The 16,843-nt window shown below is 34.3% G+C and overlaps 1 protein-coding gene across 13 annotated transcripts in view; it reads left to right on the forward strand.

The window, feature by feature from the left end:
* Positions 1–16,488, forward strand: part of matn4 (matrilin 4) — a 50,044-nt gene extending 33,556 nt beyond the window's left edge. For 4 of the 13 annotated variants that reach the window (XM_073952918.1, XM_073952919.1, XM_073952920.1 and 1 more), the window contains 9 exons: positions 1,371–1,493; positions 1,751–1,873; positions 3,502–3,624; positions 4,416–4,538; positions 6,201–6,323; positions 6,983–7,396; positions 9,688–9,840; positions 10,566–10,670; positions 15,630–16,488. In XM_073952918.1, coding sequence (XP_073809019.1) covers positions 1,371–1,493; positions 1,751–1,873; positions 3,502–3,624; positions 4,416–4,538; positions 6,201–6,323; positions 6,983–7,396; positions 9,688–9,840; positions 10,566–10,670; positions 15,630–15,679 — 1,337 coding nt within the window. In that variant the 3' untranslated portion in view covers positions 15,680–16,488. 13 annotated transcript variants of the gene reach the window in all.
* Positions 16,489–16,843: the final 355 nt, after the last annotated feature.

Consider the following 16,843-nt stretch of genomic DNA (forward strand, 5'->3'; position numbering starts at 1 on the left):
AAAAAATATCTTTTCAAAACAAATTTTGTTTGCCATAATTTTTTACTTAATTTTAATGTATCTTTTATTGGTCAGTTGTCTATAACATGTATAACGAATAACATTTGAGGTGAAGCACTTCAAAACAAGTCAGCTATATGCGCCAAAACACAAATTGCCATGAAATTGTGTTGCTTTGTTAAATAAAATAATAATCTAGCCTATTGTTCGCAGCACTGAACATCATGTTCCCAGATTACTTCGAAAAAGAGAGGGGGGCAGTTGAATGAGATTTATGATTAAAGTTTATGTTCATAAAATTATTAATCATCTGTTTCTAAACTTTAAAACTGTTTTTAAACCTATCCCCCCTGGTTGCTATGCCCCTGGTTGGAAGGATGAGAGAACTCAGAAACTCGTGAAAATGAACATGTCTGTATATTTGTGCCAGTCTGTCAGATAAAATTGCTTAAAACACTTTAATATTTTAGAAAAGGTAGTTAAAGTTTGGATAATCAATGATTGATCTTATCCACCCGTGACCCACCCATAAGTAAATATGCACCCTATTTTTTGATTACCTGACGGTGCATTAAGGCAGCCAGCACTCACGGTTATAACCGAGAAATTATGTACACCTATTGCTCAGTGTTACCCACGCGATGGAACCCGGTGTGAAGAACAAGGAAAAAATGTAAACATCCTAGACTTTCTGCTATGGTGTCGTGAGGCGTCGCAGACACGGTATCAGTTATCATGATCTATGCCACGTTACACGAAAAGAAACAATTAGATCTTGTGTCACGATGCCTATTTGTTGTTTTCAAATCCCTATGACACATTACGTTAAGGAAATAATGCCAAAATCTTGTGATTTGACCAGGGCTTTAGACTCATTTGTATGTGTTAAATTTAATCTTAAAAGACACTGCCATAAAACACACCACGGACCACAGATCAAGCTCTTCTTTAATGTTTAATGAAGAAAGAAAGGCATCTACACTCTTAGAAATAAAGGTATAAATTCTGTCACTGGGGTGGTACCTTTATAAAAGCTACACTTTTGTACCTTTAGGGTACACTTTTGTATCTTTAAGAGACTGTTAGGTACACATTTGTACTTTTTAGGTATTAATATGTACCTTTAAGGACCTAAAGGTACCACGCTAGTGACAGATTTTGTACCGTTATTTCTGAGAGTGTACATCTTGGGTTGAAAATGTTAGTTATTGGGTGAACTATCCCTTTAACATGAGTTGTGCTTATGTTTTTGATAAGTTCAGTTATGTTCATGCTATAAATAACTGAGGGAAAAAATAGGATATTTGTGTAAAAGAGTAATCTGTTTGGTCATGTCCTTAATTTCATTTTACTCATCTAATCTACTGTAGTGATCGACTACTGCTCGTTTGGGAATGATAGCTGCGAGCACGAGTGTGTGAGTGTGCTCAAAGGCTTTCACTGCATTTGTAACGAGGGATACTCGCTCAACGATGACAAGAAGACCTGTACAAGTTAGTGAAAGCCACACACACATACTCCTAAATCGACCCACAGACTGTATCCATAACCCCAGATTGATAAACCAAAAACTTTTGTCACTGTTTTTGAATCCATTATCCACTCCAAATTCATAAAACAGTCACATCTCAGATGAGAAATAAACATAATAGCACGTTTCCTTTCTGTGCTTCTTCCACCTACAAAACATTTAGCTTTTTTCCAACAACTTTGGCCACTAAACTTCTCTGCTTCTCTCTGCCCGTTCCAGTGATCGACTACTGTTCATTCGGGAATGATAGCTGCGAGCACCAGTGTGTTAGTGTGCTCAAAGGCTTTAACTGCCGCTGTAATGAAGGATACTCGCTCAATGGCGACCTCAAGACCTGCACAAGTTAGTGAGGGCGACACATTGAACTACACACACAGACATATTATGGACAAGTTGCTTTTGGTAGCTCTTATGGAAACCCATTTACACTTGAGAGTAAAACATACACTGGTTTCTTTTTATATTAAGTAATCCTAACAACTATGTACTTCCTCAGAAAATAAGTATGATGTACATATACTGTAAAAAGCGATTAGTTGACTTTACTTAAGAAAAGAGAGTTAGATTATTGTCTTAAAATTATGAAGTAAACAAACTGCACCATTAGAAAAGTTAAGTCAATGGGTTTAATGACCTTTTTAAGTGAAATCCACTTGTTGCTTTTAAGGCAATGTGTTTACTTCTTTTTTTAAAGTAACTAATCGCTTTTTACAGTGTATTGTGTTCATATTGTTCGCACAACACTGATGATGATATTAAGGTTGGATACGGGTAAGGTTAGAGACAGGTTTGGTGGTACAAATGGGTTTAATGGTGGGTTAGGCTGTAAGGGAATTAGAGAAATTAAAGGTAGACTTTTTGAATTAAGGACACTTACTGTAATAAAAAGTGGAAGCAATATAACATGATTTTAATGTGAAATGGATATACAATCGCATTCAAAAGGTAGATATGACAACAACCACAAAAAAATAAACTTTTTATTTAGCCATGATGCAATAAACTAATAGAAGTAAATGCCTTTTAATTGTCACAGCCATTTAAATTAAATGCTCTTATTTTGACTTTCTAATAACCCAGAAAAAATGCTAAGCACCTTAAATTTCAACATTGATAATAAGACATGTTTTTGGAGCATAAATCATTTTAAATTATATTCCAATAGAAGCTGTAAGTAAACATCTTTAAATTATAATAGTATTTCGCAATATTACAGTTTACTCTATATCTTTGATCAAATTAAGGCAGTCTCGATGAGTATTTGAAATAAATGTGGTCAACATTTTTGGATATACAATTGCAATTACATTAATATGAAAATTTTGGCTAATTTCTAAACCGATAACTATAATTGGAAGCAAAGCAAAATGTAAACCAAATATAAATTTAAACTTTGAAACATGAATACAAATACAGTGGATGGCGGATTTTATATTCAAACTTTGTTTTTGCTAAATCCTTTACAAATCAGATTGTTCTTCTTCTTTTCGCGCCGAAAATCTCCCATTCTGTCATCATGTTGTCTTTTCTGTTGCAAAAACTAAATCATCTAAAGTGGGTGAACTGATAGAAATAGTCCATAATTTATCAGATTTAATATCAGATTAATACCGATAATTAAAAGAATAAGTATTTATTAGCCGATACCAATATGTTGGCTGATATATTGTGCACAAAAGTCACAAGTGCATGTTTTATGAGGTGGAAATCGGCTTCTATAGGTTTTGCTGGTGAACAGCAGGGTCAGACCTCATCTCAAAGCACACCATAAACACAACTTTCACATTAAAAGCTCTACATTTAAGCTAAATATATGTCTATTTTTTGGACCAGCTGGTTTAACTGCTAACGTTCTACTTTCTCTAATATAGAAACTAAAGATGGGTGCTTGTCTGTGCATCATTTTGAGACAAAACATGTGTATTGATGCTTATTTTCTGCTCTTCTGAAATCTGCTGTTCTGTTTCCAGTGATTGACTACTGTTCATTTGGGAATGATAGCTGTGAGCATGAGTGTGTGAGTGTCCTCAATGGTTTTCACTGCCGTTGTAAGGACGGATACACCCTCAATGAGGACAAGAAGACCTGTACAAGTTAGTGAGAATAACTGGTTGACATAATTTAGTTCCATATAATGCATGATTCTCACATTTGGCTTGGTTTTCTTGTTTGCATCTTGCTTGCTGTATTTACATTTTAACGGACAGTTGCCTAATGCTCATTTATAATGGGGAAAGTACTGCATATTGTTTTAAATGATCATAGTTTCTTGTTTTGCCTTTTGTTTTAGAATTTATTGAAGCAGTTATAAATGAAATACCAGATAGTTTGTGGTTTTGCATGAAGAATACTAGAAAAAATGCCTGTGTTACCCTATATATATACTGTACAACACACAGGTCCATTTGGATTTCACATATATAAAATATATGTCATATTTGTCCAAATATTACCAAATTTTTAATTAGGGGATGTACATGTATGTAAAAAAAAAAAAAAAATATATATATATATATATATATATATATATATATATATATATATATATATATATATATATATATATATATATATATATATATATATATATATATATATATATATGCCTTAATGCATTGAGTTGCTGCCATGTGATTGGCTGATTAGAAATTTGCGTTAATAAGCGATTGGACAGGTGTACCTAATAAACTGGCCGGGGAGTGTATGTTTCATATACATACAACATATGTTATATGTTGTATGAGCTCAATATGAACTCATGTCATATATGTATATTGCATATATTACATTTCTTTATGAGATGGGTACATTTACAGTCGCAGTCAGTCATCTTTATTTCTGTTTCACATTGTTTTCTCACTTCACTATTGTTTTTGCCTCTTAGTGATCGATTACTGCTCCTTTGGGAATCACAGTTGTGATCATCACTGTGTTAGTGTGCTCAATGGCTTCTTCTGTCGCTGCAATGAAGGATACTCTCTTCAGGAGGATGGAAAGACCTGCCAGTGTATGTACTGTTTTCACAAGGCTATTCAATGCTTTTTTAAAAGGACAATATTGTGCATTGAAAAACAGAACCTTAAAAGTAATTGTTTTAGCAATATTGTGAAGTAGATGGATTATCATATATGTATAACTGCATTTCAAGAAGCTTCACTATTATTTTTTTTTTACATTCACGTTATATGAGATGAGATAATTTATTAGCTTTTAAGGTGATTATTGGATTGCTTCACCTCATAAAAATAACTGGCTCCCGAACTATGCTTAGATTTCTCAACACAGTATGGTTAACTTGGCATAAACTCTTAAAATCTGCTCAAAATCAGATGGTGCGGAAGTGAATCACCCCCTCTTTCAGTCTGATGGCCTTCCCAGACCTTGGCCTTGAACAGAAAATATCAAGTGTGTCATTTATCTTAAGTTCACCTGAAGCTCTGGAAATTTGCTTAAAGAAGCTTAGTCACTTCCTCTCGCTTCTCTTACCAGTGTTATAGACAAAGTGTAGTTTCGCTGTTTTATTCACATGTACGGTAAACGTCAAAATGATTAGTGCTTATTTTTAAAATATTTCTTATGTCAATTTTAACAGATCAAGGAATTTTTCACTGTATATTCTATATTTGTTCTTCTGGAGAAAGTCTTATTTGTTCTGTTTCGGCTAGAATAAAAGCAGATTTTAGTTTTTAAAAACTATTTTAAGGTCAATATTATTAGCACCCTTAATCTATATTTATTTTCGATTGGCAACAGAAAAAAAATAATTATCCTAATTTACATGAATAAGCGTGCTAAACCTTTAAATTGCACTTTAAGCTGAATATTAGCATCTTTCTTAAATAAGACAAAAATATTGTCCACTGTCATCATGGCAGACAAAATAAATTAGTAATTAGAAATTAGTTATGGTTAAAAAATGTGTTGCAAGAAATTTCTCCTACAGTTGGGAAATACTCTTAAAATAATTACAATTTCTCATGAGGGCTGATCATTTTGACTTCAATTGTATATTATTGTTCTTGTAGGTTTTCCAGTTAGACCCAAAAACATTTCTGATGCATGAATTTGGTATGAAAGTGCAGTTATACATGATTTATTCAAAAAGCATGTGTGGTAAACTGCCATTAAGAAGGGTTTTTTTCACATCTTTGAGTCTCTTAAACCTCTCTACACTGCAAAACAATTTTTGCTTACTTATTTTTTTAGTTGAATCAAATGAACTTTTCTAGTCATCTCAACTTATATTAATATTAATATCAATATTAAGTTAAAATTTGTATAACTTAAAAAATGTAGTTAAAACATGATTAACTTTTAAAATAAGTAAAATTAACGTATACAACATTTTTGGTCTTTTTTTACAATGTAAGACTGCACAAAATCATAAAAAACTGAAATATTATTACACAAAATAAATATTATTTAAATAACCATTTTCTATTTGATTATCTTTTTATCATCATCATTTCCCCAGTCTTCAGTGTCACATGATCCTTCAGGAATCATCTTAATAGATTGATTTGAGACTCAAGAAACATTTATTATTAATGCTGTTGATATTTTTGAAATATGAATGTCATATTGATCAATTTCATGCATGCTTGCTGAAATGAATTATTGCGTTTTTATTGTTTTAATGATTACTTACATCTATGTGTATGTCATGCAGCGGATAACTTATGCAACACAGTTGAGCATGGTTGCGAGTACCAGTGTGTGAGTACTCCAGGATCATACCACTGCATCTGTCCTGAGGGTCACGTGCTGCAGGACGACGGCAAGAGCTGTGGAAGTAATGCACGCTCACTTACATTCAGACCACACTTATTACTGCTGAGATTTTATGATCAGAAATGTTGCATAAAAGGGAAAATTCTCTACAAGATACTGGGACCAAAACCAAATATGTCAAGGAGCAAAATTACTGTTTATGATTAAGGTACTCATGGTGACACGGTGGCTCAGTTGCAGGGACTTTAAAAGTGTGTATTGTCTCAGAATATTCAAGTACTGCAAGACAATGATCTGACTTAACCTCCTTTTGCTTTCAATCTCCAAAACATGTGATAAAGAACCATCTTTCACGTTGTAAAAGCGCTGTAGATTAAGGTGAATTGAATTGAATTAGAATAAAGTGGGACATAATAAAATAAAAAGCAGCAGCAGCAACAAAAATAAATAAATTAAACATAAGTTTTAATATTAAAAACTTCAACTAAATAAAAATAAAAACACAAATACATCGAAACCCATTCTGACCGTAGCCATGTAGCAAGTACATGTAATTAATCACTATTAAAATTAATTAAATAAGTAACAAGAGCACTTTAGATTAAAGTGTGACCTAATTTAATGATGAAAGAATTTTCATGTATGGGTGAATTATTCTATTCAGAAAATGATCAATGAAAAAAAATAACATTGAAATGAACTTCTGTTGATTTCTCCAAGCTTGTCGAACCTCCAACATCGACCTGGTCCTGCTCATCGATGGCTCCAAGAGTGTCCGGCCGCAGAATTTTGAGCTGGTCAAGCAGTTTGTGAACCAGGTGGTGGATCAGCTGGACGTCTCTGCTAAAGGCACACGTGTGGGACTCGTCCAGTACTCCAGCCGCGTGCGCACAGAGTTCCCGCTCAGCATGTACCACAGCAAAGACGAGATCAAGAAGGCCGTGATGAATGTGGAGTACATGGAAAAGGGCACCATGACAGGCCTGGCCCTCAAACACATGGTGGAGAACAGCTTCTCTGAGGCCGAAGGAGCACGTCCTGCTGAGAAAAACATCCCGCGGGTCGGCCTGGTGTTCACTGATGGACGCTCACAGGATGACATTCAGGAGTGGGCCAAGAAAGCCAAGGAAGCAGGTATGTAAAGGAGTTATTTAAGTTAACCCTTTATTTGAAGGTGTCCTGGTTATATACATTTGAAGTTAGAATTATTAGCCCTCCTAAATAATAAGACCCCTGTATATTTTTGTTTAACGGAATAAATATTTTTTTCAACACATTTCTAAACATGATAGTTTTAATAACTAATCTCTAATAACTGATTTCTTTTATTTTTGTCATGATGATAGTAAATAATATTTTACTAGATATTTTTCAAGATACTAGAATTAAAGTGGCTTAAAGTGACTTTTAAAGGCTTAAATATGTTAACTAGGCAGCTTAGAGTAATTAGGCAAGTCACTGTATAATGATGGTTTGTTCTGTTGACAGTTGCAAACATATATTTCTTAAGAGGGCCTATAATATTGACCTTAAAATGACTTTTTAAAAAAATAAAAACTGCTTTTATTCCAGCCAAAAAAAAATAAGGCCTTTCTTCAGAAGAAAAAATGTTATAGGAAATACTGTGAAAAAGGCCCAAAACATCATTTGGGAAATTTTTGAAAAAACTGCATTCTGAGCTTAACCATATTTACATGTAATTAATTACTTGTTACATATGTTACATGTACTTACTGTAGTAATTATTATTATTTATGTATAATTACATGTAACTAATTCTAAACCTCACCCACATTCTGAACCTAACCATATAGTAAGTACATGTAATTTATTACTATTACTTTATTTAGTTAAATATGTAGCAAGGACAGCTTAAATAAAGTCTGACCTAATTTTATGATGACAGCATTTTCATGTTTGGGTGAATTATTCTATCTCAAATAAAAGAAGAAATGAATATAATCACCGATGATCAAATTACAAAACTTTTCAAATAATATTAAAAAATATTATTTTTTTCAAAAATCTATAATTAATTAAATGAATTAAATATCAATAAATACATATATTTTATGATAAATATATTCTTAAATAATTTTTGTGTATTGTTTAATAATTTGTAATATTAATTAGTTTCTTAACATTTTTATCTTTAATTGAGTTTTTGCAAGAAGACGTATTATAGACATAGAAAAATGTTTTTGTGTGTATATGTGCCCCTAACTGTCCAAAATCCCCCCAAAATGTGTAGATATCTAATACATGTACATACATTCTAATTTAAAATATAACATCACCATGTTTTATGAAGGCTAATTATTTTCTTATGGAACCTTTTATTAAATAAGTAGTCATAAAAAAAGTTGTAAACAATAAAGATTTTTTATGGAAAATATCGCATTTCTGGCTGGCACGGTGGGTCAGTGGTTAGCACTGTAGCCTCACAGCAAGAAGGTCGCTGGTTCGAGCCTCGGCTAGGTCAGTTGGCATTTCTGTGTGGAGTTTGCATGTTCTCCCCGTGTTGGCGTGGGTTTCCTCCGGTTGCTCCGATTTCCCCCCACTATCCAAAGACATGTACTATAGGTAAACTAAATAAACTAAATTGGCCATAGTTTATGAGTGTGTATGGGTGTTTCCCAGAACTAGGTTGCAGCTGGAAGGGCATCCACAGTGTAAAACATGCTGGATAAGTTTCATTCCGCTGTGGCGACCCCTAATAAGTAAAGGGAATAAGTCAAAAAGAAAATGAATTAAAAATGTTTTTGTGTGCATCTGTGTCCCTAACTGTCCAAAATGCCCAAAAATGTGTAGATATCTAATACATATGCATGCATTATGAGTTAAAATATAATTTGAGCTTGTTTTATGAAGGTTTTTTTACTGACCTTTTTATTGAAAAAGCTGTAAACAATATACATTTTTTTTTTTGGTCAATTGGTATGTTTTAAAATAAAATAAATGGCTGGTCATTTATAATTTATAGAATTTAAAATAATTTCTTTTTCTCTGTTTTAGTTTGTATTGTAAACATTTTAGTCATTTATATTTTACAAAAATGTAATATCTTTATATTTTGTAATGTAATTGTAGAAAAGACTAGAAATAGTTTTTCCATCATTTATAAAAAAATAAAAGAGATCAACATTATTTAGTGTACTCTTTTAACATTTATTTTGCTGTAAATAAACAAATCCTTCAATGTTGTTTTTGTTATTTATTGTTTGAAAGAAATTTGATAAATTACAATGTTTGTGTAATCAGTTATGAAGATTTCTAAGGTTTGATTATCTTCTTTATGGCCTTTTTACTGAAGAAGAAGAAGAAGAAGAAGAAGAAGAAGAAGAAGAAGAAGAAGAAGAAGAAAAAACATCCTCAATTCAATAAACCTCTATGGTTTTTTTATCTTCTGCTTTTGTGTGTTCCAGGAATCACCATGTATGCAGTTGGAGTGGGTAAAGCAGTGGAGGATGAGCTGAGAGAGATTGCATCTGATCCAGTGGAGAAACACTTCTTCTACAGCGCAGACTTCACTGCCATCAGCCAGATTGCAGAAAACCTCAAACTCAACGTCTGCGCAGGTGTGTTTAAATTAAAGAGTATTACAGACAAAACACTTCAGATGAAGTAACAGTATGCTGTTCTATAGCACCATCTAGAGCCTGATGCAAACACATGCAATGTTTATTCAAAAGTGAGTCCAGTATTATGTACATACATTTGGAGTGAAAATTATTAGCACTACTGTAAAAGCTTTACAAATATTTCCCAAGTGTTGATTATTTTTTACATGTTTAAATGCAATAGATTTGCTAACTCTAATAACTAATTTATTTTGCCATGATGACAGGACATAATATGTTTCTACTTATTTTGCAAGATACTATTATTTAGCCTAAAGTTCAATTTAAAGGCTTAATTAGGTTAACTAAGTTAGGTTTATTAGGCAAGTCTTTGGAGAATAGAAGTTTGTTCTGTGGGGGGATAATAACACTGACCTTTAAATTGTTTTAAGAAAATGAAAACTGCTTTTATTCCAGCCAAAATAAAATAATTAAAACATTCTCCAGAGTAATTAAATATAGGAAATACTGGAAAATAGCTTTGCTCTGTTAAACATCACTTGGGAAATATGTAACGTAGAGCTACTGTAAAATAATATTTGGAAAAGTAGAGTTAAAATAATTTTTGACTTTTTACACTATTTCTATAACCTTCCTCAGATGTTTACCAATTGCATAAATGTTGATGCTTTACATAACGAATATTGTGTTTATTCTTGCTCATTTTCTGCACTGTTGTTCAGCGGAGAGTAAAGGAGACATCGAGGTGAAAGATCCCTGTGCCTGTGAGAGTCTGGTGGAGTTTCAACAGGTCACGATGTCCACCATTGAGCAGCTCAACCAGAAACATATCCTTTTTATACTCACTACAGATCCTTTAAAACATATAACATTGCATGCAACTAAACCATGCAACTCATTTAAAGGGTTCATTAACCCAGAAATGTCAATTTTGTTATGAATTACTCATCTTCATGACATTTTAATCTCCTGAGACATTTGTTCATCTTCAACACAAGTTAAGATGTTTTAGATTAAATGCAGGAACTCTCTCGTCTTCCATAGACAGCAATGAGCCCAGGGATGTTCAAAGTCTAAAAAGCAACCCAGGCTCATTTCTGGAGACAGTGAAATATGTAACCGGAGGTGTCTGCTTGCAATTTTTGTTTTTGCAAATCCACCAGAGGCCGCTGTTTATGCTTTTTGAAGATCTTATCATTTTCTTGCACATCCTTTTCTTGAGTAAATCCACCAGAGGGCACAATTAAACACTTCAGCTGGCCAGGCCAGCTTGCTGTCAACCGACAGACTGACCCATCCACCCCCGTCCCTAAACCCTACTGATGTTACAAAAGCAATCTAGAAAAGAAAAAGTGTTTTCACCACTTTTTCAAGCTGTTGTTTATTTATTTATTTCTGGAACTGTTCTTTGGCATACTTGAACCCCGCCACTGGGCAAACTGGTAACAGCGGAAAAGCCGTCCACATGGAGGTAAGTGGTCAGCTGGTATCACGAAAAGCAACAGAAACCGTAAACGGCGTCATACTGCCCAGTAGCATTTATTTTAAAGACGAAATGCAGCCAGACATAGCTCTTAATTTGCGCCCTCTAGAAATGAAGACAGGGGTACGTATCCACAATAAGCCTGTGTTGCACAATTTAACCATATGTTCTTCCAGGCACATATTCTCGGTTCTCAAAAATGTAGCCCTGGGCACATATTCCCAACCTGTTTGGACATCTTAGAATCATTGCTGGCTATGGAGGAGGAGAGAACTTCAGGATTTCATCTAAAATATCTTCATTTGTGTTTTGAAGATGAACGAAGTTCTCAAGGGGATTGTATTTACATGAGGGTGAAAACTGAATAATAAAATTGTAAGCTGCGGTCAGTGCAATATCCTAGTGCAGTGGTTCTCAAACATTTTTCATCAAGTACCACCTCGGAAAAAAATTGTCTTTGCAAGTACCACCATAATGAGCAGTTTTAAAATACAGTAGCGTATTAGGTCTAGTAAAGCAGCTTAAGCTCTGTACAGTTTAAAAAAGAAATAACTCCTGGTTTGTTAGCACCTGGAAATGTTGCCTAGACCTCATAAATATAAACTTTATGTCATCATATTCGTATATAAATCATTTTTGATAATTTCTTTAAATATATGTAGCATGTACATATTACATATTTGATTCATTCGCGTACCACTAGAAGGAAGCCTGCGTACCACTAGTGGTACACATACCACAGTTTGAGAACCACTGTCCTAGTGGTTAACGTGCTGACAAATTGTGCAGTAGCACTTCAGGGCGTCCTGAGTTTGAATCCCGGCTCGTAGACATTTACCATCACTACCCCCTCTCTCTTTCCCACTTTGCTTCCTGTCTGAAACACTGTCCTATGTGCTTAATAAAGGCCAAAAATAAATCTTAAAAAAAAAAATTTGCAAACTGCCGTCACATTACAGTTTGAGCATGTGAAATTCTATTGTATGGTGCTGTAAAACAAGGCAGGATAAAACAAGCTGATTAGACTAGATTGAGATTTAAGATACTCCATATTTTACATTTCTGCTCAGAGAGGTCATGTTTTGATCTATTGGTGTTACGGTGATGCGATTTCGCAGGTTCTTCACAATTCCTTTAAGTTGTAAAAGCACAAATCAATTGAGTTCACTTATAATAATTTGTTTTTACAAGTTTAAGTGGATTGAACATAAAACATTTAAGTTGTCCCCCCCAAAACATAAGTGTACTGTGGCGCATTGGGTAGCACGTTTCACAGTAAAAAGGTCGCAAGTTTAAGCCTCAGCTGGTCAGTTGGCGTTTCTATGTGGAGTTTGCATGTTCTCCCTGTGTTTGTGTGGGTTTCCTTTGGGTGCTCCGGTTTCACCCACAAGTCCAAAAACATGTGGTTAAATTGTCCGTAGTGAATGAGTTTGCATGGATGTTTCCCAGTGATGGGTTGCAGCTGGAAGGGCATCGCCGCGTAAAACATATGATGGATAAGTTGGCGGTTCAGTCCGCTGTGGCAACCCCAGATTAATAAAGAGACTAAGCCGAAAAAAGAAAATGAATGAATAAATAGTTTGAACAAGCAGGGGGCGACATGGTGCAGTGGGTAGCGCTGTTGCCTCACAGCAAGAAGGTCGCTGGTTCGAGCCCCACCTGGGTCAGTTGGCCTTTCTGTGTGGAGTTTGCATGTTCTCCCTGTGTTGGTGTGGGTTTTCTCCGGGTGCTGTAGGGTGGATTGTGTGCGAAAATTGCATGTGTGTATGCTCTGGTCCTCCAGATTGGGGGTTGAAAGTTGGGCAAACAACTCACCTCATAAAAGCAAAGTTATTACGAAACTCCAATATGGAGCGGCTAAATATCAACTTCGAAATAAATTACCCCGGGAGTGAGTGAACTTTGAACAAGCTGCAAAAGGCTTTTTTTTTTTATAATTATTTTTTCGGGGTTTTCACCTTTATTGGATAGGAAAGTAGAGAGAATTCACAGGAAAGCATGGTAAGCAGAGAGAGGGGAAGGATTGGCATAGGACCACGAGGCGGAATTGAACTCGGGTCGCCGTAAGCACCGGAGTGCATGTGTTGATGCCCTAACCACTACACCACTGGCGCCGACCAAAAGGCATTTTTTGAGTCCAAGCTTTAACTTTGGAATGCAGCAACATGCAAATCTTGTCGCACGAGCTTGCGTTTCATGTCTGTTGCATTCGTATGCCTTATAAATGCAGCCTTAAAAACACTAATCTTGCCCACCCCAAACTATTGAACACCAGTGTAAAACTCGTAGATTTACACACGCTGTGAACAAGCTGAAGGGTCAGAACTGAAGCCTCTCAGTGGAAAGAGAGCCTGTATTGTGTCTGTTGGTCTTCTGGCCTCTCTGGTTTGGCTCCTCATGTAAACCTCTGTGACCACATGCTTCAATGGCTCTTTTGTTCACATCTCTCACTCAGCATCATTCAGAAGAGCTCAAAAGAGCCCTTGTGCCTCGTCTGAGGCCAGAAACAGATGTTTCTCAGCTACTATAGATGCTGATGCACGTCTCCGCTGGGTCCATTTAAGTAGAATATGATGAGATTGCAGAGGAAGGAGGTTGTTTGGAGTTTATCTACAGATCTTGCAGACAGGAGTCATTCACACATGGGTTCAGTGGTTCATGCTGTGCTTCTTCCCACATCTACTTTTTAACTGAATGTATAAGTACAGTACAGTTAATAGCACTCCTTTGAAATTTGAGTTCTTTTTAATATAGTTCTCAAGTGATGTTTTACAGAGCAAAGATGTTTTTTTTACAGGATTTCCTATTAGGTTGGTTACAGAACAGGCAGCACGGTGGCGCAGTGGGTAGTATAATTGCCTCACAGCAAGAAGGTTGCTGATTCGAGCCTCGGCTGGGTCAGTTGGCATTTCTGTGTGGAGTTTGCATGTTCTCCTTGTGTTCACGTGGGTTTCCTCCAGGTGCTCCGGTTTGCCCCACAAGTCCAAAGACATGTGCTTTAGGTGTTTTGGGTCAGTTATATTGTCCATATTGTATGAGTGTGTGAATGATTGTGTATGAGTGTTTCCAGTGATGGCTTACAGCCGGAAGGGTATCTGCTGCGTAAAACATTTCATTCCAAGCGGTTCATTCCATTGTGGTGACCCCCGATTAATAAAGGGACTAAGCACACCATCAGTGGAGTGGCTTCATAACAACTCAGTGAATGTCCTTGAGTGGCCCAGCCAGAGCCCAGAGCCCAGAGCTAAATCCTATTGAACATCTCTGGAGAGATCTGAAAATGGCTGTACACTGTCGCTTCCCAACCAATCTGATAGAGCTTGAGAGGTACTGCAAAGAGGAATGGGCAAAAATTCCCAAAGACAGGTGTGCCAAGCTTGTGGCATCATATTCAAGACTTGATGCTTTAATTGCTGCCAAAGGTGCATCAGCAAAGTATTGAGCAAAGGTTGTGAATACTGATGTACATGTGATTTTTCAGGTTTTTTATTTTTAATAAATTTGCAACAATAATAAAAAAATATTTTTTCACATTGTCATTATGGGGTATTGTGTGTAGAATGTTGAAGAAATAAATAAATGTAATCCATTTTGGAATAGGGCTGAAACATAATAAAATGTGGAAAAAGTGAAGAGCTATGAATACTTTGTGGATGCACTGTGTTTTTAATACACACGCATACAGTAAATTATGTCATAACAAACTCTTATTTTGGATGTGATTAATATAATATAATATAATATAATATAATATAATATAATATAATATAATATATATATAATATATAATATATAATATATTTTAAATATATATATATATATATATATATATATATATATATATATATATATATATATATATATATATATATATATAATTATATATATATATTATATATAATATATAATTATATATACATATATATATATATATATATATATATATATATATATATATATATATATATATATATATAATATAATATCATATCATATATTATAATATAATGTAACATAATATAATATAATAAAATATAATATAATATAATAAAAATATATATAAATAAAAAATAATAAATATATAAAAAAATCCCAGCACTAATTTAATTCAATTGAATGTTATATTTTATTTTATGTTCTCTTCAAAAAAAGAATTGTAGAGTAGAATTGTAGCAGCAACTTTTAAATGTTCTGAACTTTTAAATCTTCTTAAAAGTTGCATCTTCTGAAAACTATTTACTGTTTTCTAGCCAAAGTATGATGGATTGATCATTTTCTGTGTATGTCCTTAACCACATTTTACTGTCAGCCATGACCAAGCGATTGGAAGTTCTGGAGAAGCAGTTGCTCTGAAGACAATGAGCGAAAAATCCTGAAACACACAGCAGCAGTGAGGAGGAGGAGGAGGACGGGGCCCGTCGGGTGTGAAGGGGCTCTCAGTACAGACATCTACAGGTCGAACATCTGAGGCACGAGGCCTAATATTTCCACTGCCATTTCTGGACATGGCTCATATTGTTCCCTGTTTATACGTGATCTGTATTGTACGGTTTGTAGAGAGTTATATATTTATGACAAATTTGATAATAGCATTTATACACTAAAAAGGGAAATGAAGTGGTACCACTCTGAAATATTGTTTGCTTTGATTGTTTTGTTTTGGCACCAAATGTGAAACTATAGAAACGTACGTCTATGCACAAAAAATTACAAAAACAGATACGCATTATACTGTTGTACAGTCTTAAAATCATTAGTTTACAAAATACTAAAACCAAAAGAGACAATTTAGTGTCTGCATGAACATTTTTTAATATGTGTATTTCTTGTACTGGACTGCAAAGTTTTTGTTTTTGACCCATGAATGGCCTGAATGATTTGTTAACACTAAAAAAGGAGATTTGATTTGTGTGAACACAGGGTAATGTGTACAAGTGCCCCTTAAGATTGCAGTTTTTTATTATTGTTGTTATTATTAAGAGCAATTTACAGAATCCAAGTCCGATACCTCAGAGTTTTCTGGCCTCAGGTTTTTGTTTTATAGACGTTTGCAAAAAAAAAATAATAATAATAATGGCCCCATTATAAGGCTTTGACAGTATATGTGAATTCTTGTACTTTTTGGATATTTCCTAATAACACTCTTTTTAAAAACTTTTAAAGTGTGTCTGTGTTCATTCACAGTGTGAAATAAATACATTTTCAACATGTAATAATGTAAAAGGGACACTCATCTTCTTAAAATGATTCAGTAAATTATCTACACTGTAAACCCTAATAATTTGAGACTATTCAAATGGTTTGAGGAAAGTGATTCCCTCAGTAGTGGGAAATCGACAACTTAATTAATTGAGTTCACCAAATGTAGTCTATTCATTAAATTAACTTAAATGTTTAATTACAGAAAACTTAAATGTTTAAGTATAGATAGCTTAAAATGGCTAATAGACTAAACTTCCAAACTTCACAAGACCTTTTATATAAGTTGAGAGTTTGAGCATAGTTATAAAAATTAAC

This window comes from Danio rerio, chromosome 6 (genome assembly GCF_049306965.1).
Source record: "Danio rerio strain Tuebingen ecotype United States chromosome 6, GRCz12tu, whole genome shotgun sequence".
NCBI classification, from domain to species: domain Eukaryota; kingdom Metazoa; phylum Chordata; class Actinopteri; order Cypriniformes; family Danionidae; genus Danio; species Danio rerio.